The sequence below is a fragment of the Sus scrofa genome, chromosome 13, assembly GCF_054392235.1.
Source record: "Sus scrofa isolate SSC_HxYL_T2T_F1_AM1 chromosome 13, Sscrofa_HxYL_maternal_Yorkshire_Landrace_v2.0, whole genome shotgun sequence".
In the NCBI taxonomy this organism is placed as follows: domain Eukaryota; kingdom Metazoa; phylum Chordata; class Mammalia; order Artiodactyla; family Suidae; genus Sus; species Sus scrofa.
In genome coordinates this window covers 36552285-36580243 of record NC_139395.1, presented here as the reverse complement: position 1 = coordinate 36580243, position 27959 = coordinate 36552285, and the positions used below count along the sequence as shown (strand labels likewise).

Genomic DNA, 27959 nt, shown 5'->3' with positions numbered 1-27959 from the left:
GTGATCGGTCTGTTCAGTTGGTCTGTTTCTGCTTGATTCAGTTTTGGCAGGCTGTAAGATTCTAGAAAATTGTCCATTTCTTCCAGATTGTCAAACTTGTTGCCATACAGTATAGTATTCTCTTATGGTTTTTTGTATTTCTGCTGTATCCATTGTGATTTCTCCTTTTTCATTTATAATTTTGGTTATTTGGGTTCTTTCTCTCCTCTTTTTAGTGAGTCTGGCCAGGGGTTTGTCAGTTTTGTTCACCTTTTCAAAGAACCAGCTCTTGGTTTTATTAATTTTCTCTATTGTTTTTTGAGTCTCTATTTTATTGATTTCTTCTTTGATCTTTATCATTTCCTTCCTTCTGCTGACTTTAGGACTTTTTTGTTTTTCTTTTTCTAATTCGTTTAGGTGGAGGGTTAAGTTGTCCATTTGGGATCTTTCTTCTTTTTTGAGAAAGGCCTGTATTGCTATAAATTTCCCTCTGAGCACTGCTTTCGCAGCATCCCATAGATTTTAAGAGGTTGTGTCTTCATTATCATTTGTTTCAAGGTAGTTTTTAATTTCCTTCTTGATTTCCTCATTGACCCATTGGTTTTTTAGTAGCATGTTGTTTAGTCTCCACGTAGTAAGTTTTTTCTCTTTCCTTTTCCCATGGTTGATTTCTAATTTCAGGGCATTGTGGTCAGAGAAGATACTTGAGATAATTTCTATGCTCCTAAATTTATTGAGATTCGCTTTGTGTCCCAATATGTGGTCGATTCTTGAGAATGTTCCATGAGCATTTGAGAAGAATGTGTATTCTGCTTTTTTTGGATGTAGTGTCCTGAAGATATCAATGAAGTCTAACTTTTCTATTGTTTCCTTTAGGATCTCTGTTGCTTTATTGGTTTTCTGTCTAGAGGGTCTGTCCATTGATGTGAGGGGGGTATTTAGGTCTCCTACTATGATTGTGTTCTCATCAATATCTCCCTTTATGTCTGTTAATATTTGTTGTATGTATCTGGGTGCTCCTATATTTGGGGCATATATGTTGACGATAGTAACATCCTCTCCTTGGATGGATCCCTTAATCATTAAATAGTGTCCTTCTTTGTCTTTCTTTATGTCTTTTGTTTTAAAGTCTATTTTGTCTGATAGGAGCGTTGCGACTCCTGCTTTTCTGTCATGTCTATTGGCGTGAAATATTTTCCCCACCCTTTCACTTTCAATCTATATGTATCTTTTGTCCTAAGGTGAGTTTCTTGTAGGCAGCATATTGAAGGTTTTTGCCTTTTTATCCACTCAGCCACTCTGTGTCTTTTGATTGCGGCATTCAGCCCATTGACATTTAAGGTGATAATTGATAGATGAGTATTTATTGCCATTTGAACCTCGTGTTCCAGTTGATTCTATGGTTCTCCATTCTTCCTTTCTTTTTTTTTTTTTTTTTTTTGGTTGGATGGTCTCCTGTTATTATCTGCTTGAGTGTATTTTTTTTTTTTTTTCATTTTTTGCAAATGCAATATTTGGTTTTGGCTTGTGGTTGCCCTGTTTTTTAAATATGCTAACCCCTTCCCACAATTGTGTGTTTTAGCCTGATGGTCCTGTAAGTTCAAACACTTCATTACTATATTAAAATTAAGAAGAGAGACATACATACAAACAAAAAAGGTTATTTACCTCCTAACATCCCTTACCCACATTTTATGGTTTTGATGACTCTTTTTTCTTTTTTTCTTTTTAATTTTATTTTGTTTGAAGCATGTTCATGATTAAATCTGTATGCTGGCTTATTTGAGTGACTGCTCTCTGATTGTGGTTTCCTCAGTCCTAGTTCTTCCTCTTCTTCTTCTTCTTTTTTTTTTTTTTCTTTTCTTTTCTTTTTTCTTCCCTTTCCTTCCTTTCTTTTTGGTTTAGAGAAGCCCTTTCAATATTTCCTTTAACCTGGGTTTTGTGTTGCTGTATTCTTTAAGTTTTTGTTTATTGGGAAAAATTTTTATTTCCCCTTCTATTTTAAATGATATTCTTGCTGGATAGAGTATTCTAGGTTGCATATTTTTTCCTTTTAGCACTTTAAATATCTCTTGCCATTCCCTCCTGGCCTGTAGTGTTTCTGTAGAGAAATCAGCTGATAATCTTATGGGGGTTCCCTTGTAGGTAACATTCTGCTTTTCTCTTGCTGCCTTTAGGATCCTCTCTTTATCACTCACTTTTGCCATTTTTATTATGATGTGTCTTGGTGTGGGTCTGTTTGGGTTCAGTTTGTTTGGGGCCCTCTGTGCTTCTTGTATCTTGAACCCAGTATCCTTTAGATTTGGGAAGTTTCCAGCGATAATTTCTTCAAATATATTTTCCATTCCCTTATCTTTTTCTACTCCTTCTGGAATTCCTATTATGCGTAGATTGGCCCGCTTTATATTATCCCATAGGTCTCTTATATTGCTTTCCAGTTTTTTGATTCGGTTTTCCGTCTGTTGACCGGATGAGTGATTTCCATTATTCTATCTTCCATATCACTGATTCATTCTTCTGCATTATTCATTCTGATTTTTACTGCCCCTAGTTCAGTTTGCATCTCTGCAAATGAATGTTCTAGTTTTTCTTGGCTCCTCCTTATATTTTCTAGTTCCTTTCTGAGGGTATCTGCATTACTGTTCATATCTTCTCTTAATTCCTTCAGTATTTTCAGTATTTCTCTTTTGAACTCCAGGTCTGTCTGACTGCAGAGATCTGTTTCATTGTTGACTGTTTTAGGTGAGTTCTCCTGTTGGTTTGACTGGGGGTGGTTTCTCAGCTTCTTCATCTTGCTTGTTGTCTTCTTTCTCCTGAGGGAGTTGTACTCTCCGTTATCGGGCAGTGTTTGCCTTGTCACTGCTGTGGAATATTTCCTGAGGGCTGGCGTTGTTGGTCAATCTTTTTTGAGGCAGTGTGGCTTTTCTGGAGTGTTGATGGGGCTAACAGTGGTTCTTTGAAGCAAAGACTTCCTGAGGGCAGACAGGACTGGGAGGTCCACACCACGATGGTAGCAGATTTCACTCGGTCATGCAGAGCTTGCTCTGGTGTTTTTGGGCTGTGGGGTTCTTGCAGGGGGTTGGCGGTGTTGGGCAGCTGCTCTTCAGGGGTGCATCACCCCCTGGGGGCTGGAGCAGCTATCTGGGTCACTGAGAACCTAAGAGGCTCTTCCCTAGGGCAGCCCAACTCAGAAGGACAGCCTGAGAATGTAGGTGGATCTTTTCACAGTCTGGCCGAGCTTGTTGCAGCTTTTCTGGGCTGCAGGGGTTCTTCCAGGGGGCTGGTGGTGCTGAGCAGTTATTTCACGGGATTGGGGCACCCCCTGGGAGCTTGGGCGGGTAGCAGGGCCGTTGGAGACCCAAGAGGCTCCTCCCCAGGGCAGCCCAACTCAGAAAAACCATCTTAGATCTTTTCCCGACTCGGCCAGGCTTGTTGCAGCTTTTCTGGGCTGCAGGGGGTCCTGCCTGGAGCTGGCAGTCCTATGCAGCTGGTCCACTAGAGCATCCACTGGGGGCTTGGGCGGGTAGCAGGGCCGTTGGAAACCCAAGAGGCTCCTCCCCGGGGCAACCCGACTCAGAAAAACCATCCGAGAATTAGGCTGATCTATTCACAGCCTGGCTAAGCTTGTTCTAGCTTTTCTGGGCTGCAGGCCTTTTCTCAGAGGCTGGTGGTGTTTGGTGCTGCTCTGCGCAAGTGTATCCCCTCCAAAGGGCAAGCAGGCCTGTGCAGGGACAGCCCCTGCGGTGGTAGGCTTCAGGCAATTGTTGAGGCCAGCCCTCCTGGATGGCAGGCAGCCCCAGGTCCAGTGAGAGCGTAGGGAGTGGCGTGGGTGGGGGGAGGGGATGCACTGGGAAGCACAGCTTTCAGCTAGCTAGCGGGCCTGTAAGCTTGCTGTGGCCTGGGGGGTATTCTATGGGGACCCACCCCTTCTTCTCTCCCCTCCCCAGCACAGGCGCAGACCAGGCTCTTCTCCCAGGTTCCCTCTGATGTGGCTTTCCACTTCCCCGCTCCTAGAGTATTGTTCCCTTCCTCTGCGACAGCTTTGTTTTCTAGTCTCCCAGGCAGTCTCTGCCCCGTCAAATGGTTTCTAGACCTCCCAAGCAGTTTCCGCTCTGCCCCGCCCCCCCAGCCCGGGGACTAACCTCTGGAGCCCAGGTCTCGGTGCCCAGCCCCCATCCAGTTGTCGCCTGGCCCTTTCTCGGGGACTAACCTTCAGAGGCGAGGTCTCAGTGCCCAGCCCCCCACAGGCGTCCCCCGGCCCTTTCTCGGGGACTAACCTTCGGAGGCGAGGTCTCGGTGCCCAACCCCCACCCAAGCGTCCCCCGGCCCCCTCTCAGTGACTAACCTTCAGAGGCGAGGTCTCGGTGCCCAGCCCCTACCCAGGCGTACCCCGGCCCTTTCCTGGGGACTAACCTCTGGAGCTGAGGATTCGGTGCCCAGCCCCCACCCAGGCATCTCAATTTTTGGTGACTGTGCCCGTAGTTCAGATGGTCCGTTGGGTTCTTGATCGGCTTTTCCGTACTCCAACTTACTGCTACACTCTTCTCTGCATCTGGAGATTCCTCCGGTTCGTTTGATCTTTCGCCCGGTAGGTGACTTTCCAGGGAGCAGTATCTCTTTCTCCTCCACAGTTCCCTTTCGGGAGCGCCTGTCCCGCTCGGATTCACCTTCTCTCACTCTCCTCTTTTCTCCCGTTCTGCCCAATAATGTCACGAACTTCTTGCCATTATTGGAGTTTAGGTTCCTCTGCCAGTGATTGGTTGCTGTTCTGTGCGAGTCATTTATTCTGTAGATGTGCTTTTTTTGTTGTGTTTGTGGGAGAGGGCGAGCGTGTCCCCCTACTCCTCCGCCATCTTGTCCTCTTCTTCCTCTCCATTTTTCTTTCTCTTTTAGTATTTTGTCATAGCTGTTAACAAAGCAATATAAATCAATTGTAGGCAGATTATTCCATCTTTGGCCAGTGGAAGCCCCTTCAGGCTGGTGCTCTTGTCCTTTTGACCTAATTCTATGAGTCTTTGATCATTTCCTTGTTTCTGGTGAGACAGGATGTTTGTAGGCTGTGTACTTTCCCAGCCTGTGCCCTGGAATTGGCCACTTTTCCAAATAACTCTGGTTTATTTTAGTGGGGACTGGCATTTGGAGACTATAAGCTGGGATGGAGGGGTGTTGTTTCATTGCTATTGGGTGGTCATTGCTTTCAGGCCTTTGCAGTGGATAGAGCCAAGAAATATGTATACTTAAAAATAGACAGTAGGAGGAGTTCCTGTCATGGCGCAGCAGAAATGAATCTGACTAGGACCCATGATGTTGTGGGTTTGATTCCTGGCCTCACTCAGTGGATTAAGGATCTGGTATTGCCATGAGCTGAGGTGTAGGTCGCAGACTTGGCTTGGATCTGGTGTTGCTGTGGCTGTGGTGTAGGCTGGCAGCTATAGCTCTGATTAGACCCCTAGCCTGGGAACCTATGCCTTGAGTGTGGCCCTAAATAGCAAAAAAAAAAAAAAAAAATAGGAAGGTGGTTGCCAGAAGCTAGTGGGGGAGGACGGGGTGGGGAGTTACCGTGTAATGGGAGGATGGTTAGTGGTGATGGTTGTACAACAGTGTGAATGTACTTTTTTTTTTCTTTCTAGGGCCATTCATGTGGCATATGGAAGTTCCCAGGCTAGGGGATGAATCGGAGCTACAGCTGCCAGCCTACACCACAGCCACAGCAACCTGGGATCCTACCTGCGTCTTTGACCTACACCACAGCTCACAACATTGCTGGATCCTTATTTTTTTGTTTGTTTTGTCTTTTATTTTAGGGCCGCACCCATGGCATATGGAGGTTCCCAGGCTAGGGGTTTAATCAGAGCTATTGCTGCTGGCCTACACCAGAGCCATGGCAATGCCAGATCCGAGCCACATCTGCGACCTACACCACTGCTCATGGCAATACCAGATCCTTAACCCACTGAGCGAGGCCAGGGATCGAACCTGCAACCTCATGTTTCCTAGTCGGATTCATTTCTGCTGCGCCATGCTGGGAGCTCCATATCACTGGATCCTTAAGCCACTGAGTGAGGCCAGGGGTCAAACCCATATCCTCATAGATACTAGTCAGATTCATTTCTGCTGAGCCACAATGGGAACTCCATAGTGTGAATGTACTTAATGCTGTAGGAGTGGACACTTGAAAATGGTTAAATAATAAATTTTATTTTATGTATATTTTACCACAATAAGAAATGAAATGCCTCATGACAGCAAAAAAAAGACAAAAATATGAGAGCTTTACACTAGTATTTTTATAACAAACTATTTTATTTATTTATTTATTTATATATATATATTTTTTTTTAGCTGCGCCTACAGCATTCACAAGTTGCTGGGCCAGGGATCAAGCCCTAGCCACAGCAGTGACAATGTCAAATCCTTAACTGCTGGGCTACTGGGGAACTTCTGTCAAAATGAATTTTAAATTATAAGGATCTTGCTGAATTTTTGGGAGTTCCCACTGTGGCTCAGTGGTAACAAACTTGACTAGTATCAATGAGGACATGGGTTTGATCACTGGCCTCACTTAGTGGGTTAAGAATCCGGTGTTGCCGTGTGCTGTGGTGTAGGTTGTAGACATGGCTCAGATCCTGTGTTGCTATGACTGTGGCGTAGGCCGGCAGCTATAGTTCTGATTCGACCCTTAGCTTGGGAACTTCCATATGCCACGTGTGTGGCCCTAAAAAAGAAAAGACAAAAAACCCCAAAAAACAAGGATTTTGCTGTATTTTTGAAATTTATATTTGTGTATTTTTTATTTCATACTTCAACTTTTGGTTAGAATTGCTTCTGTAATGATTTAGTAATGATTATACTTGGTTCTAGCTTCTCCATTTTAGGACCTATACTTCTCTACCTCATATTCTGAATTTGCTCACTGTCTTTTTTGACACAGACTTTACTACCAGGTCTTACTGGCCCCTCTGGGGAAGCGGTTAAATCTGCAGCGGATGTGACGCCTTCATCTACTGGAAGTGGCGACAAGGTCTATGCCTACCAGATGGTCCGCACAGATTGCCGGGAACAGAAGCTTGATGCCTTCCTGCAGCCTGCGAGCAAGTCCTTGTCCAGTCAGCCCCAGGCCATTGTCCCCGAGGACAGAACAGATGGTTTTGGTAGTGAGGCCAGGCAGCAGGATGAGGAAATGCTTGAACTTCCAGCTCCTTCTGAAGTGGCTGCCAAGCATCAGAGCTTGGAGGAGGATGCAGCAGAGAGGACTTCAGACTTGTCAGAGAAGAGAGGTCCCCCTTCCAGCCCCGGGAACCCCAGGTATGGCCTTGTGGGAAAGTGCAGCTTGCCTCCTTCCTTCTTTATGAAAGTCCCTTCTAAGTTGGACGGTCACAGAAATTTTTTATTATACTTGATCTACTATATATATATACACACACACACACACATATATAGTCTTTTTTCACATTATCCTCCATCATGTTCCATCACAAGTGACTAGATAGAGTTCCCTGTGCTATACAGCAGGATCTCATTGCTCATCTACTCCAGATGCAAAAGTCTGTATCTATTAACCCCAAACTCCCAATCCATCCCACTCCTTCTCCCTCTCCCTTGGTAACCATAAGTCTGTTCTGGTCCATGAGTCTTTTTTCTGTAGATAGGTTCATTTGGGCCATATATTAGATTACAGATGTAAGTGATGTATGGTATTTGTCTTTCTCTTTCTGACTTGAGTTAGTATGAGAATCTCTAGTTCCATCCATGTTGCTGCAAATGGCATTATTTGGTTCTTTTTTATGGCTGAGTAGTATTCCATTGTGTTTATGCATCACATCTTCTTAATCCATTCATCTGTCAATGGACATTTAGGTTGTTTTCATGTCTTGGCTATTGTGGATAGTGTTGCATTGAATATAGGGGCGTATGTATTTTGTGTGTGTGTCTTTTTAGGGCCGCTCCTGTGGCATGTGGGGGTTTCCAGGCTAGGGGTTGAATTGGAGCTACAGCTGCTGGCCTACACCACAGCCACAAACTTGGGATCCGAGCCACAGCTCAGCTCACAGCAACACCAGATCCTTAATCCACTGAGGAAGGTCAGGGATTGAACCTGCGTCCTCCTGGATAGTAGTCAGGTTCATTTCCACTGAGACATGATGGGAACTCCTGTCTTTTTCAATGAAGTTTTTGTCCGGATAGATAGATATCCAGGAGTGGGATTGCTGGATCATATGGTAATTTTATATTTAGTTTTCTGAGGTCCTCCCCATTACTGTTTTTCATAGTGATTGTATCAATTTACATTCCCACCAACAGTGTTGGAGAGTTCCCTTTTCTCCATAAACTCTCCAGCGTTTATTTGTTGTCTTATTAACGATGGCCATTCCGACTAGTGTGAGGTGGTATCTCTTAGGTTTGATTTGCATTTTTCTAATAATCAATGATATTGAGCATTTTTCATGTGCCTGTTGGCCATCCATATGTCTTCTTTGAAGAAATGTCTACTCAGGTCTTCTGTGCATTTTTCACTTGGGTCTTTTTTTTTTTTTTTTTTTTTTTTCCTGTTGAGTTGTATGAGTAGTTTGTGTATTTTGGAGATTAAGCCCATGTCAGTTGCATTGTTTGAAAATATTTTCTCCCATTCCTTAGGTTGTCTTTTTGTTTCCTTTGCTGTGCAAAAGCTTGTCAGTTTGATTAGGTCCCATTGGTTTATTTTTGTTTTTATTTCTGTGCTTTGGGAGACTGACCTAAGAAAACATTTGCATGGTTGATGTCAGAGAATGTTTTGCCTGTGTTCTCTTCTAGTTTTATGGTGTCTTGTCTTATGTTTAAGTCTTTAAGCCATTTTGAATTTATTTTTGTGCGTGGTGTGAGTGTAATGTTCTAGTTTCATTGATTTACATGCAGCTCTCCAGTTTTCCCAGCACAAATTGCTAGAGACTGTCTTTTCCCCATTTTATATTCATGCCTTTGTTGAATATTAATTGACCATAGGTATCTGAGTTTATTATTTCTGTGTTCTGTATTCTGTTCTTTTGGTCTGTATGTCTTTTTTTGTACCACTACCGCACTGTTGTGGTTACTGTAGCTTTGTAATGTTGTCTCAAGTCTGGGAAAATTATGCCTCCTGCTTGGTTTTTGTTCCTCAAAATTGTTCTGGCAATTCTGGATCTTTTATGGTTTCATATAAATTTTGGGGTTGTTTGTTCTAGTTCTGTGAAAAATGTCAGGGGTAATTTGATAAGGATTGCATTGATTTTAATGATACTGATTCTTCCAATCCATTTTAATGATATTGATTCTTCCAGTCCAGGAGCATGGAATAGCTTTGCATTTCTTTGAATGTCCTTTAATTTCCTTGATGAATGTTTTATAGTTCTCAGCATATAAGTCTTTACCTCCTTGGTGAGGTTTACTCCTAGGTATTTAATTTTTGGGGGTGTGATTTTATTTCATTTCATTTTTTCCCCTTCCCTTCCCTTTTTTGTCTTCTTAGGGCCACATCCAGGGCATATGGAGGTTCCCAGTCTAGGGATTGAATTGAAACTGTACCTGCTGGCCTGTACCACAGCCACAGCAACATGGGTCCAAGCTGCGTCTGCAACCTACATCACAGCTCATGGCATGCCAGATCTTTAACCCACTGAGTGATGCCAGAGTTTGAACCTGTGTCTTCATGGATACTAATCAGATAGGTTTTTGCTGAGCCATGATGGGAATTCCTGGGTGTGATTTTAAAAGGTATTGCGTTTTTATATTGTATTATTAGTATGCAGAAATGCAACTGATTTTTCAGTATTAATCTTATATCCTATTTTTCTGAATTCATTGATCAGTTTGAGTTGTTTTTGTGTGGAGTCTATTGGGTTTTCTATATATAGTGTCATGTCATCTGCATAGAGTGACAGTTTATGTCATTCTTCTCTTCCAATTTGGATACCTTTTATTTAGTTTGTCTGATTGCTGTGGCTAAACTTCCAGTACTATGTTGAATAAAAATGGTGAGAATGGGCATACTTGCCTTGTGCTAGATTTTAGCAGGAAGGTTTTCTGCTTTTCTCCATTGAGTATTATGTTGGCTGTGGGTTTGTCATAAATGGCTTTCACTATGTTAACGTATGTTCCGTCTGTACCCACTTTGGTAAGAGTTTTTATCGTGAATGGATGTTGGACTTCATTGAATGCTTTTTCTGCATCTGTTGAGATGATCATGTGGTTTTTGACTTTTCTCTTGGTAATGTGGTGTATGACATTGATTTGTGTGTGTTGAACACACTAGTGAACTTGGGATGAATCCCATGTGGTTGTGGTATGATCTTCTTTTATATATTGTTGGATTTGGTTGGCTATAATTTTGTTGAGAATTTTTGCATCTATATTCATCAGAGTTATTGGCCTATAATTTTCTTTTTGGGTAGTATTTTTGTCCGGTTTTAGTATTAGGATGATGGTGGCTTCATAGAATGTCTTTAAGAGTGTTCCTTCTTCTTCAACCTTTTGGAAAATTTGGTTATAAGTTCTTTGTATGTTTGGTAGAATTCACCTGTGAAGCCATTTAGTCCTGATCTTTTGTTTGTAGGGAGTTTTTATTACATGCTCAATTTCATTTCTAGTGATCGATCTGTTAAATTCATCTTTACCTTTTTGATTCAGTTTTGATGGGCTGTATGTCTCTAGGAAGTTGTCCATTTCTTCTGGGTTGTTGATTTTTTGGCATGTAATCGTTAATAGCATTCTCTTAATTTTGTTTGTATTTCTGCAGTATCCATTGACACTTCTCCTTTTTCACTTCTAATTTTGTTTATTTGTGTTCTTTCTCTCTTCTTGGTGAGTCTGGCCAGAAGTTTGTCAATTTTGTTTACCCTTTCAGAGAACCAGCTTTTGGTTTTATTATTTTTTTGGATCCTTATTTTATTGATTTCCTCTCTGATCTTTATGCTTTCCTTCTTTGTGCTGACTTTAGGTTTTGTTTGTTCTTTTTCTAATTCTTTTTAGGTGGTAGGTTAAGTTGTTGATTTGAGATTTTTCTTCTTTTCTGAGGAAAGCCTGTATTGCTGTGAACTTCCATCGAAGAACTGCTTTTGTGGCATCCCATAGATTTTGACTGGCTGTGTTTTCATTATCATTTGTCTCAAGGTATTTTTTAATTTCCCTTTTGATTTCCTCATTGACCCATTGGTTTTTTAGTAGCAACTTGTTTAGTTTCCATGTAGTCAGTTTTTTCTCATTTTTTTCCTGTGGTTGATTTCTGGTTTCATGCCATTGTGGTCAGAGAAGATACTTGAAATAATTTCTATACTCTTAAATTTTTTGAGGTTCGTTTTGTGCCCTGTGTGTGGTCAATCCTTGAGAACGTTCCATGTGCACTTGAAAAGTATGTATGTTCTGATTTTTCTGGATGTAATGTCCTGAAAATATGAATTAAGTTTAACCTATCTATTGTGTCATTTAGGATCTCTGTTGCCTTATTGATTTTCTGTCTAAAGGATCTATCTGTTCATTGCTGTGAGTGGGGTGTTAAAGTCTCCTCCTACCAGGAGTTCCATTGTGGCACAGCAGAGACAAATCCGACTAGTATCCATGAGGATGTGGATTCGATCCCTGGCCTTGTTCAGTGGGTTAAGGATCCAGCATTGTCATGAGCTATGATGTAGGTCACAGACCCGGCTTGGATCCTGTGTTGCCGTGGCTGTGGCATAGGCTGGCAGCTGTAGCTCCAATTGGACCCCTAACCTGGAAATTTACATATGCCGCAGGTGCAGCCCCAAAAAAGCAAAAAAAGTGTCCTACTCTTTCGGTATTCCCATCAATTTCTGCTTTTATGTTTGTTAGTATTTGTTGTATGTATTTGGGTGCTCCTATATTAGGGGCATATATATTGTCAAGTGTAATGTCCTTTTGATATTGTAATATTGTCAAGTGTAATATCCTCTTGAATGGATCCTTTTATCATTAAATAGTGTCCTTCTTTGTCTTTCTTTATGGTCTTCGTTTTAAAGTCTATTTTGTCTGATATAAGTATTGCAACTCCTGCTTTCCTGTCTTTTCCATTTGCATGAAATATCTTTTTCTAGTCCCTCACTTTCAATTTATGTGTGTCCTTTGCCCTAAGATGAGTCTCTTGTAGGCAGTATACTGTAAACTCTTGTTTTTTTATCCAGTCTTCCACTCTATATCTTTTGATTGGAGCATTCAGTCCGTTGACATTTAAGGTAATTATTGATAAATACATTGATAAAAAATTGATAAATAAATTGATATGCCATTTTAAACCTTGTTTTCCAATTGATTCTGTGTTTCTCCTTTGTTCTTTTTTTTAGTTGGATGATTTCCTTTTATTTTATGCTTGTGTTCTCTTCTGTTTGGTGTTTGTGAATGCAACATTTGGTTTTAATTTGTGGTTGCCTTGTTTTTCAAGTATGTTGAACTCTTTTATCTACTTGTTTTAGCTTGATAGTCATATAGGCTCAAACACATTCTAAAAAGAGTCTAGTTTTTTTTTTTTTTAATTTTTAACCATTGTTTAATATTGCTTAATAGATTTTCTTACTTTCTTTCCCCACATTTTATGACTTTGATGTCCTTTTTAACATCTTCATGTTTATTCTTTTGCTATTCCTGTGTTAATCATCACTTTTACAATAGTTTTTTTTTTTTTTTTTTTTAGATTGGATCTGTATACTGGCTTATTTAAATGATTACTTTGCAACTGTGACTTCCTCCATCCTATTTCTTCTTCTTTTTTGTTTAGAGGAGACTTTTCAGTATTTAGAATGCGTTTAGTATTGCTGTACTCTTTCAGTTTTTGTTTGTTGGAGAAATTTTTTATCTCTCCATCTATTTTAAATGATATTCTTGCTGGGTAGAATATTCTAGGCTGCAAAATTACCCCTTTTAGAACTTTAAGTATATCTTGCCACTCTCTTCTGGCCTGTAGTGTTTTCTCTAGAGAAATCAGCTGATTGCCTTTGGTGTTCTCTTATAATTAACTCTTTTTTTTTTTTTCTTGCTGCCTTTAGAGTCTTCTCTTCATCTTTAACGTTTGCCATTTTTATTATGTCTTGGTGTGGGTATGTTTGGGTTCATTTTGTTTGGGACCCTCTGTTTTTCCTGCATTTGATATCTGTTTCCTTTTGATTTGGAAATTTCAGCCATAATTTCATCAAGTATAGTTTCAATCCCCTTTTCTTTATCTTCTTCTTCTGGAATCCCTATTATGCATAGATTGGCCCCCTTTGTATTATCCTATAGATCTCTTGTATTGCTTTCTTCTTTTTTTCATTTGGTTTTCTATCTGCTGTCCTGATTGGGTAATTTCCATTATTCTATCTTCAAAGTCACTAATTTGTTCTTGTGCTTTATTCATTCTGCTCTTCAGTATCTTTAACTCAGCTTGAGTCTGTACAGTTAGAAAAATTGAATTTTCTAATTTTTCTTGGCTTCTCCTTAGTTTCTACTTTCTTTCTAAAGTAACCTCATATCCTCTCTTAATTCCTTCAGTATTTTCACTGTCTCCTTTTTGAATTCTGTGACTGTTAGACTGCAGAAGTCTGTTTCATTGCTGGCTCCTTCAGGTGAATTCTCCTATTCTCTGACTGGGAGTGGTTCCTGAGCTTCTTCCTTTTGTTTGTAGTTTTCTTATTCTGTGAGTATAGGGAAAACAACTATTGTAGTCTTGGTGGGCTGTTTGTATGCATGAGCACTGCTGGGTATTTTGTGAGGGCTTACTGTTTCTCTTTATGGTGCTGTGTCTGCTTCCAGGAAGATGGGATGGAGGCAGTGGGCTGGGCTATTAGCCAGTGCCTGTTTATTGGGCCCTTAACAGTGGCAAGGGCCAGCAAGAAGGTAGTGCAGACTGCTCCTAGTTGCAGGGCTCTGGGAAGTGGCAGTGACCCTCAGGCAGGTGTAGGCATCACCTGGAGTGTGTGGCAGTGGTAGGGCATGTACGTTTCCAGGGGAGTGTGAGAGCGAAAACAGTTGGTGCTTGGTTGCAGTGCCCACCTCTCTGCCATCCTCTGAGGTGACTGGGGCCATAGGTTTGCCTGTTCACAGACCCCTAGTAGTGGTGGGCCATGCCCACCTCTGGAGTCTGAGATGACTGACTTTGTCCCCTGCCACCTGTAGACCAGGCAAGAGGCACTCCTTCCTGCTTAGCTTGCACAGAAGGCACCTTGCTGCCTGTAGCCCTGCCCTCGAAGAGTCTGCATGTGCACAGAGAATGATATTCCTGTGGTGATCTGTCCCTCCTCCTCTTACCCTACCTACCAATGATGCTTTGTTTCTCATGCGGTCCCCGACCTCCTCCCTGGTTCCCTTGGATTTAGTGCTCTGCTCCCTACCCTTGGCGCACTGCTCCCTAGCCCATTAGGCTGTCTCCACACAGCCACCCTAGTCCTCTCCTTGGAACTGACCTCTCGAGCCTGAGTCTCAGTGAACGTCTCAGGCTGTGTTGTCCGGAGATGGTGGTGCCAGTGGTATATGTAGCTCTCACTCTGCTTTACCCTTCTCAGTCCAGCTGCTCTCCTTTTCTCTGAGGCTTTGAGGTCCCTCTGTCTTGGCTGATCTCCCCATAAGGATGCTTACCATGGTGTAGATTCTTTCCCTCTTTCACAGCTCCCTCTCAAGAGTGGTAGTTTGTCCCGATTCCTTTCTACTCTCTTTTTTCCCACTTTTGTTCTAGCCAGTTATGTGGATGGTTTCTTGCCCTTTTTGGAGGCTTAAGGTCTTAGGCCAGAATTCAGTAGATATTCTGTGTGTATCTTTCTACATGTAGATGGTTTTTGTTGATTTTTTTGTGGAAGAAGGTGAATACCACATCTTACTCCTCTGCCATCTTGATCCCACCTTGAAACAAAGTCTTTAAAACAGGAGTCAAAGTGTGTCACTCTTTGCTGAAAACCAGTTCTTCCCACTGCACTTGGGGTGCAACCATCCTGCCCATCATTCTCTTTCCCGTTGTGGTGCTTTGGCTGCACTGCTCTAGAGGCTGACCTGACCTCACTGAGCTCTCAGCCCTTTTTTCTCACTGGTCCCTCATCCCAGAAACTCTATGGCTTCTTGTTACCCAAGTCTCAACTTGGATGTCTATCATCTCTTACCAGAGACCTTTAGCTTCCACTGCATTCTGTTACTTTGATTGATTGATTGATCCCTGCGCCCCACTGATGAGGCATATGGAAGTTCCCAGTCCAGGGATCAAATCTGAGCCACAGCTGTGACCTGCCCCTCAGCTGTGGCAACACTGGATTCTTTTTTTTTTTTTTGTCTTTTTAAGGTCACACCCACAGGATATGGAGGTTTCCAGGCTAGGGGTCAAATTGGAGCTGTAGCTGCCAGCCTACACTATGGCCACAGCAACGGGGATTTGAGCTGCGTCTTCACCTTAACACCACAGCTCATGCCAAATGCTGGATTCTCAACCCACTGAGCAAGGCCAGGGATCAAATCCACATCCTCATGGATGCTAGTCGGGTTCGTTAACCACTGAACCCTGATGGGAACTCTGCAACACTGGATTCCTAATCCGCTGCACCAGGCTGGGAATTGAACCTGTGCCACCGCAGAGATAACAACAGATCCCTAAACTGCAGTACCACAGTGGGAACTCCACCTTTTTTTTTTCTGTGTTTTTTTTTGTTTGTTTGTTTGTTTGGTTTTTTTTTGTTTTGTTTTGTTTTTAGGGCTGTACCTGCAGCATATGGAAGTTCCCAGGCTAGGGGTCCAATTGGAGCTGTAGCTGCCGGCCTACCCCACAGCCACAGCAATGCCAGATCCCAGCCACTTCTGCAACCTAGACCACACAGCTCATGGCAACATCAGATCCTTAAACCCCTGAGTGAGGCCAGGGATCAAGCCCTCATCCTCATGGATACTAGTCAGAGTCATTACCACTGAGACACTTTGGGAACTCCTGTATTTTTTTTTTTTTAACTCAATGAATTTTATTATATTTTTAGAGTTGTACAACTATCAACAGAGCCCAATTTTATGGCATTTCCCTCCCGAACCTCCAGCCCATTCCTCCCTCCCCCAACCTCTCTCCTTTGGAAACCATAAATTTTTCAAAGTCTGTGAGTCAGTATCTGTTTGGCAGAGAAGTTCATTCTATCCTTTTTTTTTTTAGATTCCACATATAAGTGATAGCATGTGATGTTGGTGTCTCACTGTCTAACTTCACTTAGCGTGTTAATTTCTACGTCCATCCATATTGCTGCAAATGCCATTATTTCATTCCTGTTTTTGGCTGAGTAATATTCCATTGTGTATATGTACCACATCTTCTTTATCTACTCCTCCGTTGGTAGACATTTAGGTTGCTTCCATGTCTTGGCTGTTGTATGTAGTGCTGCAGTGAACATTGGAGTACATGCATCTTTTCTAGTCATAGTTTTTCTCTCTGCATAGATGCCCAGGAGTAGGATTGCTGGATCAAATGGTAATTCTGTTTTTAGTTTTTTGAAGACTCTCCATACTGTTTTCCATAGTGGTTGCACTAATTTACATTCCCACCAAGAGTGTAGTAGGGTTCCCTTTTCTCCACACTCTCTCCAGCATTTATTGTTAGTAGACTTTTTGATGATGGCTATTCTGGCTGGTGTAAAGTGGTACCTCATGGTAGTTTTGATTTGCATTTCTCTAATAATTAGTGATGTTGAACATCTTTTCACATGTTATTTGGCCATTTGTATGTTTTCTTTGAAGAATTGTCTGCTTAGATCTTCTTATTTTTTTGATTGGGTTTTTTTGGTTGAACTTCAGGAAATACTGGTATATTTTGGAGATTAAGCTCTTGCAGTTGCTTCATTTTCAAGTATTTTCTCCTAACCTGTGAGCTGTTTTTTCATTTTGTTTAGGGTTCCCTTTGCTATGCAAAAAGTTTTAGTTCAATTAGGTTCCATATGTTTATTTTTATTTTTATTGTCATTGGTTTAGGAGGTGGATCTGAGAAGCTATTGCTGTGTTTATGTCAGTGTTTGGCCTATGTTTTCCTCTAAGAGTTTTATAGTGTCCAGTCTTATATTTAGGTCTGTCTTTTTTTTTTTTTTTTTTTTTTTTTGTCTTTTTAGGGTCACACCTGCAGCATATGGAGTTTCCCAGGCTAAGGGTCTAATCGGAGGTGTAGCCGCCAGCCTATGGCACAGCCATAGCAACACAAGGTCCAAGCCTCATCTGCAATCTACACCACAGCTCACGGCAACGCTGGATCCTTGACCTGCTGAGTGAGGCCTGGGATCAAACCCGCAACCTTGTGGTTCCTAGTTGGATTTGTTTATGCTGCTCCACAGCGGGAACTCCATATTTAGGTCTTTAATCCATTTCGAGTTTGTTTTTATGAATCTTGTATTTTTGACATAGCATTTTGTCAGCATCTGGTGGGCAGTCACATTGTCTGGCTTGTTCATGGCTATATGAGGTCAGTATTATAACAGTGCCTGAGGCATGGATGGAGGCCTTGAGTAAATGAGACGTGGTGTGATCAACAAACTTGCTCAAGGTCCTGCAGGTTTATGGGCTAAGCCAGACCCCAAACCCCTGCTGTGCGTAGCATCCAGTGCTAGGGCCTGAGGGATGTCAGGGAACCTGTATCCAGGAGAACAGACATATCTGGCCAGCCTGCCACTAGCATAAGGGGCCCTCCCTAGATGAGCAGAGCCAGCACAGAGAGGCTGCTCCCTTCTCCAAAATAAAAAATTTGACTGAGTAAAAAAAAAAATCTTTAAGATAGTATTGAGCTGTCAGTTTGTCATCTTCTCTACAGAAAGAGACATCGGGAAAGCTCTGATGTGGAAATGGTGGAGGATGCAAACCGAAAGGAAATGACAGCAGCTTGTATCCCCCGGAGAAGGATCATTAACCTCACAAGTGTTCTGACTCTCCAGGAAGAAATCAGTGAGCGGGGACATGAGAGTACGTAAGTGCAGAGGGTGGCCTGCCACTCCCAGGGCCAGAACTGCTAACATGGAGGTTTTGGAAATGCTGGAAGCATTTGTGTTGGGACAGCCTCTCAGTCCCAGCTTACTTTCTTTCTTAAACCAAGGCGGTGGCAGCTTAAAGATAATTTTCAACTGGGAAAGAAGGGAAAAAGTAGTCTCTAGTTTTAATTAGAATTAATCAGTACACTCATTAAACCAGAGGAATCAGTAAAGTGGTCATTTAAATAATCTTCAATTTGTTTCTGTCTTAGCTACAAAGAAGTGTAACTATCAGCCAGATGCTAATCCTGTAGCCTGCCCAGGGTATGCTGTTGCTCCAGGCTCTGGAGGGCCCTGGTTCATACCTGGGCACTGATGCTTCTGCTGTGTGACCTTAGACTCATGACCTAACCTTTCTGTGCCTTGGCTTTTCCTTATGTGTAAAATGGCATTAATTTTACCCTTGAAGATAATTGTGCTGATTAGAGAGAAAAATTAAGTAAAACACATGGTACAGAGTAAGCAGTCAATGGATACTTTTGTATCCTGAGGACAAAGTGAAAAGTCATTTATCTTCTTTCTCAGAAATAGATCTCAGAACACCTGAGTATAGAATTCCATCTGGGTCCCCATTACTCCAAACTCAGTTGATGGTTTTAGAAACCATCACCTCCTAGGGGTGAACCGACACAGGGATTGAGGCCTGTGACAGCGCCTTGACCCTATTGGTCCTGCCTGCACTTGGCAAGCCTCGGTTGTGCTCCGAGTGGAGCCATCATTGCCGGGCTCCAGAGGATGGCTCTGCACTTGAGTCTGCACACTTTTAGCCCTGGCCTTTCTGCTTTTCACCTTTCACACATTTCTTGATGTTTTAAACAAGTTATATTTAAACACTACTATAAAAGTTATCTTAAAATATGACAACCTGGACTGACTTTTAGAAGAAATGAATGGCTAAGGAGCATTCATTGATCCTCAGGCTCCTAACAGCCTCCCTGACTCAGAGGCCCCTTATATCTTCTCTGTCTCAGTCACTGCTTGTTTGCACAGATCAGGGAGGCCTCAGTTTGCTTTTCCTTGCTTGTTCTTTCTTTTCTTCACACTCTGGGCCTTTGTCTGCATGTGGGGAAAGGCGTAGGGGGTCTCTTCCCTTGGGAAGGGTACACTTCCTGTGACTAAGGTCTCACCAGCTGGCTTCTGATTTCTGTTTCCAGGAAGATTTGCTCTGTTGCTCTTCCCCTCTGTTAGTGGCTTTCAAGCTGGGAGCTTTTAAAACTATTTTAAATATCAAAATAGAAGGTGGGCCGTGACTTGATGTATTTAGCAGCCTTCCTCACAGTTGTTTTAATTGACAGACTCCCTCAGATTTGGAATTTACTGAGTTTTCTTTAAGGGTTTGCATTCCTCACACAGAGCAGGCTATTTAAGTCGTAATTTCAATACATTTCTGAATAGTTGCAGCTATTTTAAGTGCACTATAAAATTAACCTACACCAAGTGTAGACAGGTTTGTAGTCCATTGCCAAGGTGGTGATGAATCTAAATATTATAAAATTGTATGTACATGCACATTACCTGATTTAATTCTGTCATAGTCTTGTGAAGGAGGCAGAGAAGATGCTGTTATCTGTTTTAAATATAAGGAAATGGAAGATGGGGAAGACAGATTAGTTGGAATATCTGTACCTTGCAAAACTGGCCCAGGTGCCTCCAACGTGTGTTGTTACTGGAGTGGCTTGCAGTGGAGAGGTTGGCCCAGGATTTAGATACAAAACCAGATCTGCTGCTCTAGATCACATGGTGGGCCAAGCACCCTGATCTCTCAGACTGAGGCTATTTTCAGACTCAGAGAAAGGTCTTACAGAGGGAGTCATGGTCCTGGTGTGGGGAGTGGGGCTGTTACTTTGGAGCCAGCAAAACTCTGCTGAAGCTCCTGCCAATATACCATGGCCAGTTGGAAATCTGTTTATCTTTTTTTTTTTTTTTTTTTTTTTTTCACTTGTCTTTTTAGGGCCGCATCTGCAGCATATGGAGGCCAGGGGTCGAATCGGAGCTGTAGCTGCTGGCCTACGCCATAGCCACAGCAACACAGGATCTAAGCCACATCTGCAACCTACACCATAGCACACAGCAAGCTGGATCCTTAATCCACCTAGCAAGGCCAGGGATTGAACCCATATCTTTATGGGTAGTAGTCGGGTTCGTTAACCACAGAACCATGATGGGAACTCCTGTTGACCTTTTTTGGGACAGCCTTTTTCTGCTCTATGAAATGGTGCTCCTGATACAGGCCCTACTGGGTTGTCGTGATGAACACCTGAGAGACAGTGTGCACGTAGAGGGGTCTCTGCCTCAGGTCCTTCCAGTGGCATCTGTTAATACCCACAGCCCCAGCCAGGAAGCTGGTTGTCTCTGGGTTGAATGCCTACAGGGATTTCTCTGAAGCTCAGATTTGAGGAGGTAGGCCAGAGCCTGGCTGCACCCTCAGAGAGCTGTGTCCCTGGCCCAGGAAAGAAGGAAGATGCTTTCCTTTAATGACGTTCTTAGTTGCATTTATTTGCTTGGCTGGGGACTCAGATCTTTGCTGAAGGAGAGTGGTTAGGAGGAGCAGCCTTGGGGAAGCCCTGGATTCTTTATTTTGGAAGGGTGTCAGAGTTGAGTGCTCCACAGGCAGTTTTTGAATCTGGATTTACCCATTCCTTGTGGGTACACTTTCGAGCAACAAACAAGGTTAATTTCTGGCCCAGTATGCCATCACGTGTTCATGGGATTAAGCTCAGTCCTGGATTAGTAATGACTAAGTTACTTACTGCCAGTCACATAATTTTGATCTGTTAATTAAGGAGAGTGAAGAATGTCATTATTTATTTGCTATCACTTGAATCTGAAAATATGCTTAATATTTTATCCCCAGCTTTATTTTGTTGGTCTTTGGTGAACAGTTCTGGGTTTAACTATACACACTGTTCTATGGTTTGTCATCAGATGAGTTTCTTTTGGTTTGAGAAGTCAATTTAGCAGACATTTGTCAAGGGTCTTCTTTGTCCAGAGTGCTGTTGTGCTGAGTCCTGAGGCAGAAAACGCATTGGGTGAGCTCAAACCCCTGTCTTAAATGTGTCCACGGTGGTGTTGGGGGTATTTGGGTTTGGTAACTTGCCTGATGAGGGACATTCTGGAAGAGAGACCACGTGAGCCAGGGTGACGGGTTGCCGTCTTCCTGGGAGGCTTCTCAGTCAGCTCAAGCAGCAGCAGAAGCCATTGTGCCTAGGGTTGCTGGGGAGCCAACTCCTGTTCTGCAGTGGTCTTGGGGACCAAAGGTCCCCTTACCCTTCCTTTGGGCGGCTTTACCTGATGCTCCTCAGGAAAACATGCTGAGACCTAGGCTGCCGCTGTGAACTTGGATGTGTGGCTTGGCTTTGAAGCATAGAGGATTTGGTCCCATTTTGCTGCTAGTAGGATGGTAGGGAAATGCCCTCAGACCTCCCTTACTGTGGTTATAATTAGGGGAGGAATGAAACACAGGCTCTTGAGGTTCTGGTAGGAGGTGGGGGCAGGTGCAGGCAGCCTCATGAAGCCAGGGAGGGGAAACCCCACCTGTCCTCCTCATCCTCTGTGTTGCCCTCTTGTCTGGATGGAGCCCCGTGTTGGGAGCCAATGCCGCCCCCCACCCCGCCCGCTGCCACTCCCCGCACCAGCTTAAGTAGCTGTGGATGCGTCAGAACTTCAATGACAAATTTGTGTGGAAAAATATCTGACCCATTTTTAGTATATTACACTGCCTCTCTTTCCTCCAGTGCCTCATTATTCAAGATTATTTGATGTTCTCCAGCTTTTAAAATAATTACTTTCTGCCTACGCAGAACATCCTGTAGAGACATTGAGTTTCCATTGGGAACAGAAGGGAGCACTTATTCTAAAAGTGAGGAAAATCAGCCTCTTTTTAGAGAGGGATTAGAAAGCATTGCAGAACTTATGTAACAATGTGAGAACTCACGTGTTGTGCCTAAGCTTTAAAAAAAAGTACAGTAAAAATGTGATGTACAGGCTTATTGCTGTCCTCAGACCCTCACCCTGCTGTCTCCAACCCCTCTCCTCTACCCCCCTTTTGTGGTGGTGATGTTTTTACTTCTTTCATTAAATATATATGTACATACACATTCACACATACAGAGATAAAGTAGTAGATACAAAATCATGCTTATAAAAGGTAAGCTTGGAGTTCCCTGGTGGTCTAGTGGTTAAGGACTTGGCACTGCTGTCGCACAGGTTCCATCCCTGGCCTGGGAACTTACACATGCCTCAGACTCAGCAGGAAAAAAAAAAAAAAAGTGGGATTTACAGGAAAAAACAAATGATCACCTGCTTAAAACAACAGCACATTGCCGTCTCCCATGCAGCCCTGTCCTCCTTCCCTGTCTCAGCCCCTTCCCTCCTCCTGTAGGGTAACTGTGGCCCTACATTATTATAATTTTTTCTTTTTATGGCTGTACCTACAGCATATTGAAGTTCCTGGGCTAGGGGTTGAATCGAAGCTGGAGCTGCCGCCTACACCACAGTCATGGCAACACTGGATCTGAGCCACATTCTGTGCCCTACACTGCAGCTTGTGGAAACAGTGTCTTTAACCCACTGAACGAGGCCAGGGATTGAACCACATCCTCACAGAGGCAACATCGGGTCCTTAACCCACTGAGCTACAACAGGAACTCCCCTACATTTTGTGATAACTATTTCCTTTCTTTTATTTTAGTTTTACCACCCATATTTGTAGCCCTACAAAATTTATTGTTTAGTTTTAAAAATGTTCAATTTTATATGAACGGAATTACACTGTCTTTTTCTGCAGTGCATATAAATGGGTATACCTCTTCCTAAAATTCACCCATTTTGTTACTCTCTAGTTTACTCTTTCTGTTTATAATAGATTCCACTTCCCAACTCTACCGTGTGTTAAGCCCTTCATTCTGCTTTGGAATGATATTTGGGGACTTTGAGGTCTGATCCGTTTCCAGGAGCTTGGCACGTGGGCTGGGAAGCTCTGTGCAGGGTAGACCCACACTTAGACTTACTGCTGGCTTGTAAGAGACAGCTTGTCTTCAAGACAGGTCACTGAGTATGGTCACACCAAAAATGTAAAGAGTTGCTTTGCTCCACTTTTTCTCCTTTGTTTGATGTCGTCAGACTTTGTACCAGTTAATTGTTCATGAAATGGTGTTAATTATGGTTTTCATTTGTGTTTCCCTGATCACGGAAAATTTGAGTAAATGTATTTCTTCTGTTAAGTGACTGTTGAATTTTTCTGCCTGTCTTTCTCTTGGGTTTTGGTGTTTTCTAAGTGATTTTAGGAGTTTTTAAGATATTCTAGATAGTAATGTAGATAAATAAAATATCTTCCATCAGTTTAGGGCTCATGTGTATATTTTTATGAGTGCTTTTGTAGAAGCAATATCGAGTAGTTATGTTGTGAGCCACATGGCAAGTCCTTTTTATGAGTGCTTTTAATGAACAGAATTTCTTAGAGTTTTTCTTTACATGTTGGCCTCTTTATCTTATTCGGGAATTCTTTCCAACTGTGGGATAATGAAAATATATGCTCCGAGTTCCATTTCGGTACAACAGGTTAAGGAGCTGGCATTATCACTGCAGTGACCAGGGTTGCTGCTGTGGTTTGGATGCTATCCCTAGCCTGGGAACTTCCCCATGCGATGGTTGTGGCCGAAAATACATATATATATGCTCTAATATTTTGTCCTAAAATGTTATACTTAAATTGCTGGTCTATCTGGAATTTACCTTTGGTGTCTGTTATATTACAGTTTCCACTTGAATATATAATTGTCCTGTATTACATTGTTATTGTCAGTTTGTTTGGATTCGGCCAATATTATTTGCTTATAGTTATTTTCCTCAGACCTTTCATGGTCTGCCCTAAGCACCTCCTTTAATCTAGTGATGACACTTAGGTTGTATCCATTTCTTGGCTGTTGGAAATAGTGCTGCATGAACACTGAGGTTCGTATCTCTCTCTCTCTCTTTTTAAAATAGTATTACACCCTTTATTTTTATACACATTGTTATTCACATTTCACCAAAGTGCTGATAGCTTAATAAGTATTTATTGGGAATTTAAAGATACCTAATTAAAGCACATTTAGACAAGGTATTATTAAGCGTATTTTACATTTAAATGTCCCTTTCTTTTTTTTAAGATTTTTATTTTTTCAGAGTTCCCATTGTGGGGCAGTGGAAATAAGTCTGACTAGTATCCATGAGGATACAGGTTCAATCCCTGGCCTTGCTCAGTGGGTTAAGGATCCAGCATTGCCATCAGCTGTGGTGTAAGTCGCACATGTGGCTCAGATGCCGTGTTGCTATGGCTGTGGTGCAGGCAGCAGCTACAGCTCTAATTCGACCCCTAGCCTGGGAACCTCCATATGATGTGGGTACAGCCCTGAAAAGCAAAAAAAAAAAAAAAAGATTTTTATTTATTTTATTTTATTTTTTTGTCTTTTTGCCATTTCTTGGGTCGCTCCTGCGGCATATGGAGGTTCCCAGGCTAGGGGTCCAGTTGGAGCTGTAGCCACTGGCCTACACCAGAGTCACAGCATGGCGGGATCCGAGCCGCATGGTTCCTAGTTGGGTTTGTTAACCACTGAGCCATGACGGGAACTCCAGCCTATTTTTTGTATTATAGTTGTATATATATATATGTATATATATATATTCCTTCTCTCATATTATCCTCCATCATGTTCCATCACAAGTGACTAGATAGAGTTCCCGGTGCTCTATGGCAAGATCTCATTGCTTATCGACTCCAGATGCAATAGTTTGCATCTACTAACCCCAAACTCCCAGTCCATCCCACTCCCTCCCCTCCCCTGCCCTTGGCAACCACAAGTCTATTCTCCAAGTCCATGAGTTTGTTTCCTTTCTGTAGATAGGTTTGGTTGTGCCATATATTAGACTTCAGATATAAGTGATATCATATGGTATTTATTTTTCTGACTTAACTTCACTTGTATGAGAGTCTATTTCCATCCATGTTGCTGCAAATGGCATTATTTGGTTCTTTTTTATGGCTGAGTAGTATTCCATCGTGTTTATGTATCACATCTTCTTAATCCATTCATCTGTCAGTGGACATTTAGGTTGTTTCCATGTCTTGGCTATTGTGAATAGTGCTGCAGTGAACATAGGGGTGCATGTATGTCTTTCAGTGAAAGTTTTGTCTGGATATATGCCCAGGACTGGAATTGCTGGATCTATATTTAGTTTATATTTAGTTCTGTATTTAGTTTTCTGAGGTCCTCCCCATACTGTATTCCATAGTGGTTATACCAGTTTACATTCCCACCAACAGTGAAGGAGGGTAACCTTTTCTCCACACCCTCTCCAGCATTTGTTATTTGTTGACTTGTTAATGATGGCCATTCTTGTACCTCATTGTAGTTTTGCTTTGCGTTTTTCTAATAATCAGTGATGTTGAGCATTTTTTCATGTAACTATTGGCCCTCTATAAATTTTCTTTGGAGAAGTGTCTATTCAGATCCTCTGCCCATTTTTCAGTTGGGTTATTGTTTTTCATGCTCTTGAGTTGTGCAAGTTGTTTGTATATGTTAGAGAGTAAGCCTTTGTCAGTTGCATCATTTGAAACTATTTTCTCCCATTCGGTAGGTTGTCTTTTTGTTTTTTTTATGGTTTCCATTGCTGTGCTAAAGCTTGTAAGTTTGATTAGGTACCATTGGTTTGTTTTTGTTTTTATTTCTGCAGCCTTGGGAGACTGACCTAAGAAAACATGTGTACAGTAGGTGTCAGAGAATGTTTTGCCTGTGTTCTCTTCAAGGAGTTTTATGGTGTCTTGTCTTATGTTTAAGTCTTTAAGACATTTTGAATTTATTTTTATGCATGGTGTGAAGATGCGTTCTAGTTTCATTGATTTACATGTGGCTGTCCTGTTTTCCTAGCACCACTTATTGTAGCAGTCTTTTTCCCATTTTATATTCATCTGCCTCCTTTGTTGAAGATTAATTGACCATAGGTATCTGTTTTTTTTTTTTTTTTCTGGGTTCTCTGTTCTGATCCATTGATCTGTATGTCTGTTTTGGTACCAGTACCATGCTGTTGTGATTACTGTAGTTTGTAATCTTGCCTGAAGTCTGGGAGAGTTATGCCTCCTGCTTGGTTTTTATTCCTCAGGATTGCTTTGGCAGTTCTGCATCTTTTATGATTCCATACACATTTTTGGATTGTTTGTTCCAGTTCTCTGAAAAATGTCATGGGTAATTTAATAGGGATTGCATTGAATCTGTAGATTGCTTTGGGTAAGATGGCCATTTAAACAATATTAATTCTTCCATACCAGGAGCATGGAATATCTTTCTATGTCTTTGAATCCTCTTTAATTTCCTTGATGAATGTTTTATAGTTCTCAGCAAATAAATCTTTCACCTCCTTGGTCAGGTGTATTCCTAGGTATCTAATTTTTGGGGGTGTGATTTTTTAAAGGTATTTTTATATTCCTTTTCTAATATTTCATTGTTATTATTACAGAAATACAACTGATTTCTGAATGTGAATCTTATATTCTGCTACTTTGCTGAATTCATTGATCAGTTTGAGTAGTTTTTGTGTGGAGTCTTTAGGGTTTTCTGTATATAGTATCATGTCATCTGCATAGAGTGACAGTCTTACCTCTTCTCTTCCAATTTGCATACCTTTTTATTTCTGTTGTTTGTCTGATTGCTGTGGCTAGGACTTCCAACATTATGTTGAATAAAAGTGGAGAGAGTGGGCATCCCTGTCTTGTTCCAGATTTCAGTGGGAAGGCTTTCAGTTTTTGTCCATTGAGTATTATATTGGCTGTGCAAGTATCTTTTCAAATTATCATTTTCTCTGGATATATACCCAGGAGTGGGAATGCTGAGTCATATGGTAGTTCTATTTTTAGTTTTTTAAGGAACCTTCATACTGTTCTCCATAGTGGCTGTACCAATTTACATTCCCACCAACAGTGTAGGAGGATTACCTTTTCTGAAGACCCTCTTCAGCACTTTTTTTTTTTTTGCTTTTTAGGGCCGCATTTATAGCATATGGAGGTTCCCAGGCTAAGGGTCAAATCGGAACTACAGCTGCCGGCCTGTGCCACAGCCGCAGCAATGCCAGATTAGAGCTGCATCTGTGACCTACATCACAGCTCATGGCAATGCTGGATCCTCAACCCACTGAGTGAGGCCAGGGATCGAACCTGCAATATCATGGTTCCTAGTTGGCTTCTTTCTGCTGTGCCATGATGGGAACTCCTGATTTCAATTTTCTTAAATTTATTGCAACTTGATAATGTGGCCCAGAATGTGATCTATCCTAGAAAATGTTCCATGTGTGCTTGAGAAGAATGTGTATTCTGCTGCTTTTGGATGGAATGTTCTGTAATTTTGTTTTTGCTTATTAGGGCTGCAGCTGTAGCAGATGGAAGTTCCCAGGCCAGGGGCCTAATTAGAGCTACAGCTGCTCGCTTGCACCACAGCCACAGCAACACGGGATCTGAGCTGTGTCTGTGACCTACACCACAGCTCACAGCAACACCATATCCCCAACCCACTGAGTGAGGCCAGGGATCAAATCTGCATCCTCATGGATATTAGTTGGATTCATTTCCACTGTGCCACAATAGGAAATCCCCGTAATATTCTATAAATATTAAGTCCATCTTCTCTAATGCCTCATTTAAGGCCTGTGTTTCCTTGTTGATTTTCTGTCTGGATGATCTCTCCATTGTTGTAAGTGGTGTGTTAAAGTCCTCCACTATTATTGTGTTATTGTCAGTTTCTCCTTTTAGGATTATTAGCAGTTGCCTTATGTATTGAGGTGATCCTGTGTTGGGTGCGTATATATTTCCAGTTTTCTTCTTCTTGGATTGATCCTTTGATCATAGGTAATGTCCTTCTTTGTCTCTTATAATAGTCTTTAAGGTCTGTTTTGTCTGATATAAGTATTACTACTCCACCTTTCTTTTGATTTCTGTTTGCATGGAAGGTTTTCTTCTGTCCTCTCTTTTGTTTTTTTTCTATCTTTGTCCCCCAC

General features: G+C 41.9%; 1 protein-coding gene across 7 annotated transcripts in view; it reads left to right on the top strand.

Annotated features, from left to right (window-relative positions):
• Positions 1–27959, top strand: part of MLH1 (mutL homolog 1) — a 93790-nt gene that overhangs the window by 49224 nt on the left and 16607 nt on the right. For 6 of the 7 annotated variants that reach the window (XM_021068366.2, XM_084986704.1, XM_021068364.2 and 3 more), the window contains 2 exon segments: positions 6911–7284; positions 17723–17871. In XM_021068366.2, the coding sequence (XP_020924025.2) occupies positions 6911–7284; positions 17723–17871 (523 nt within the window). 7 annotated transcript variants of the gene reach the window in all.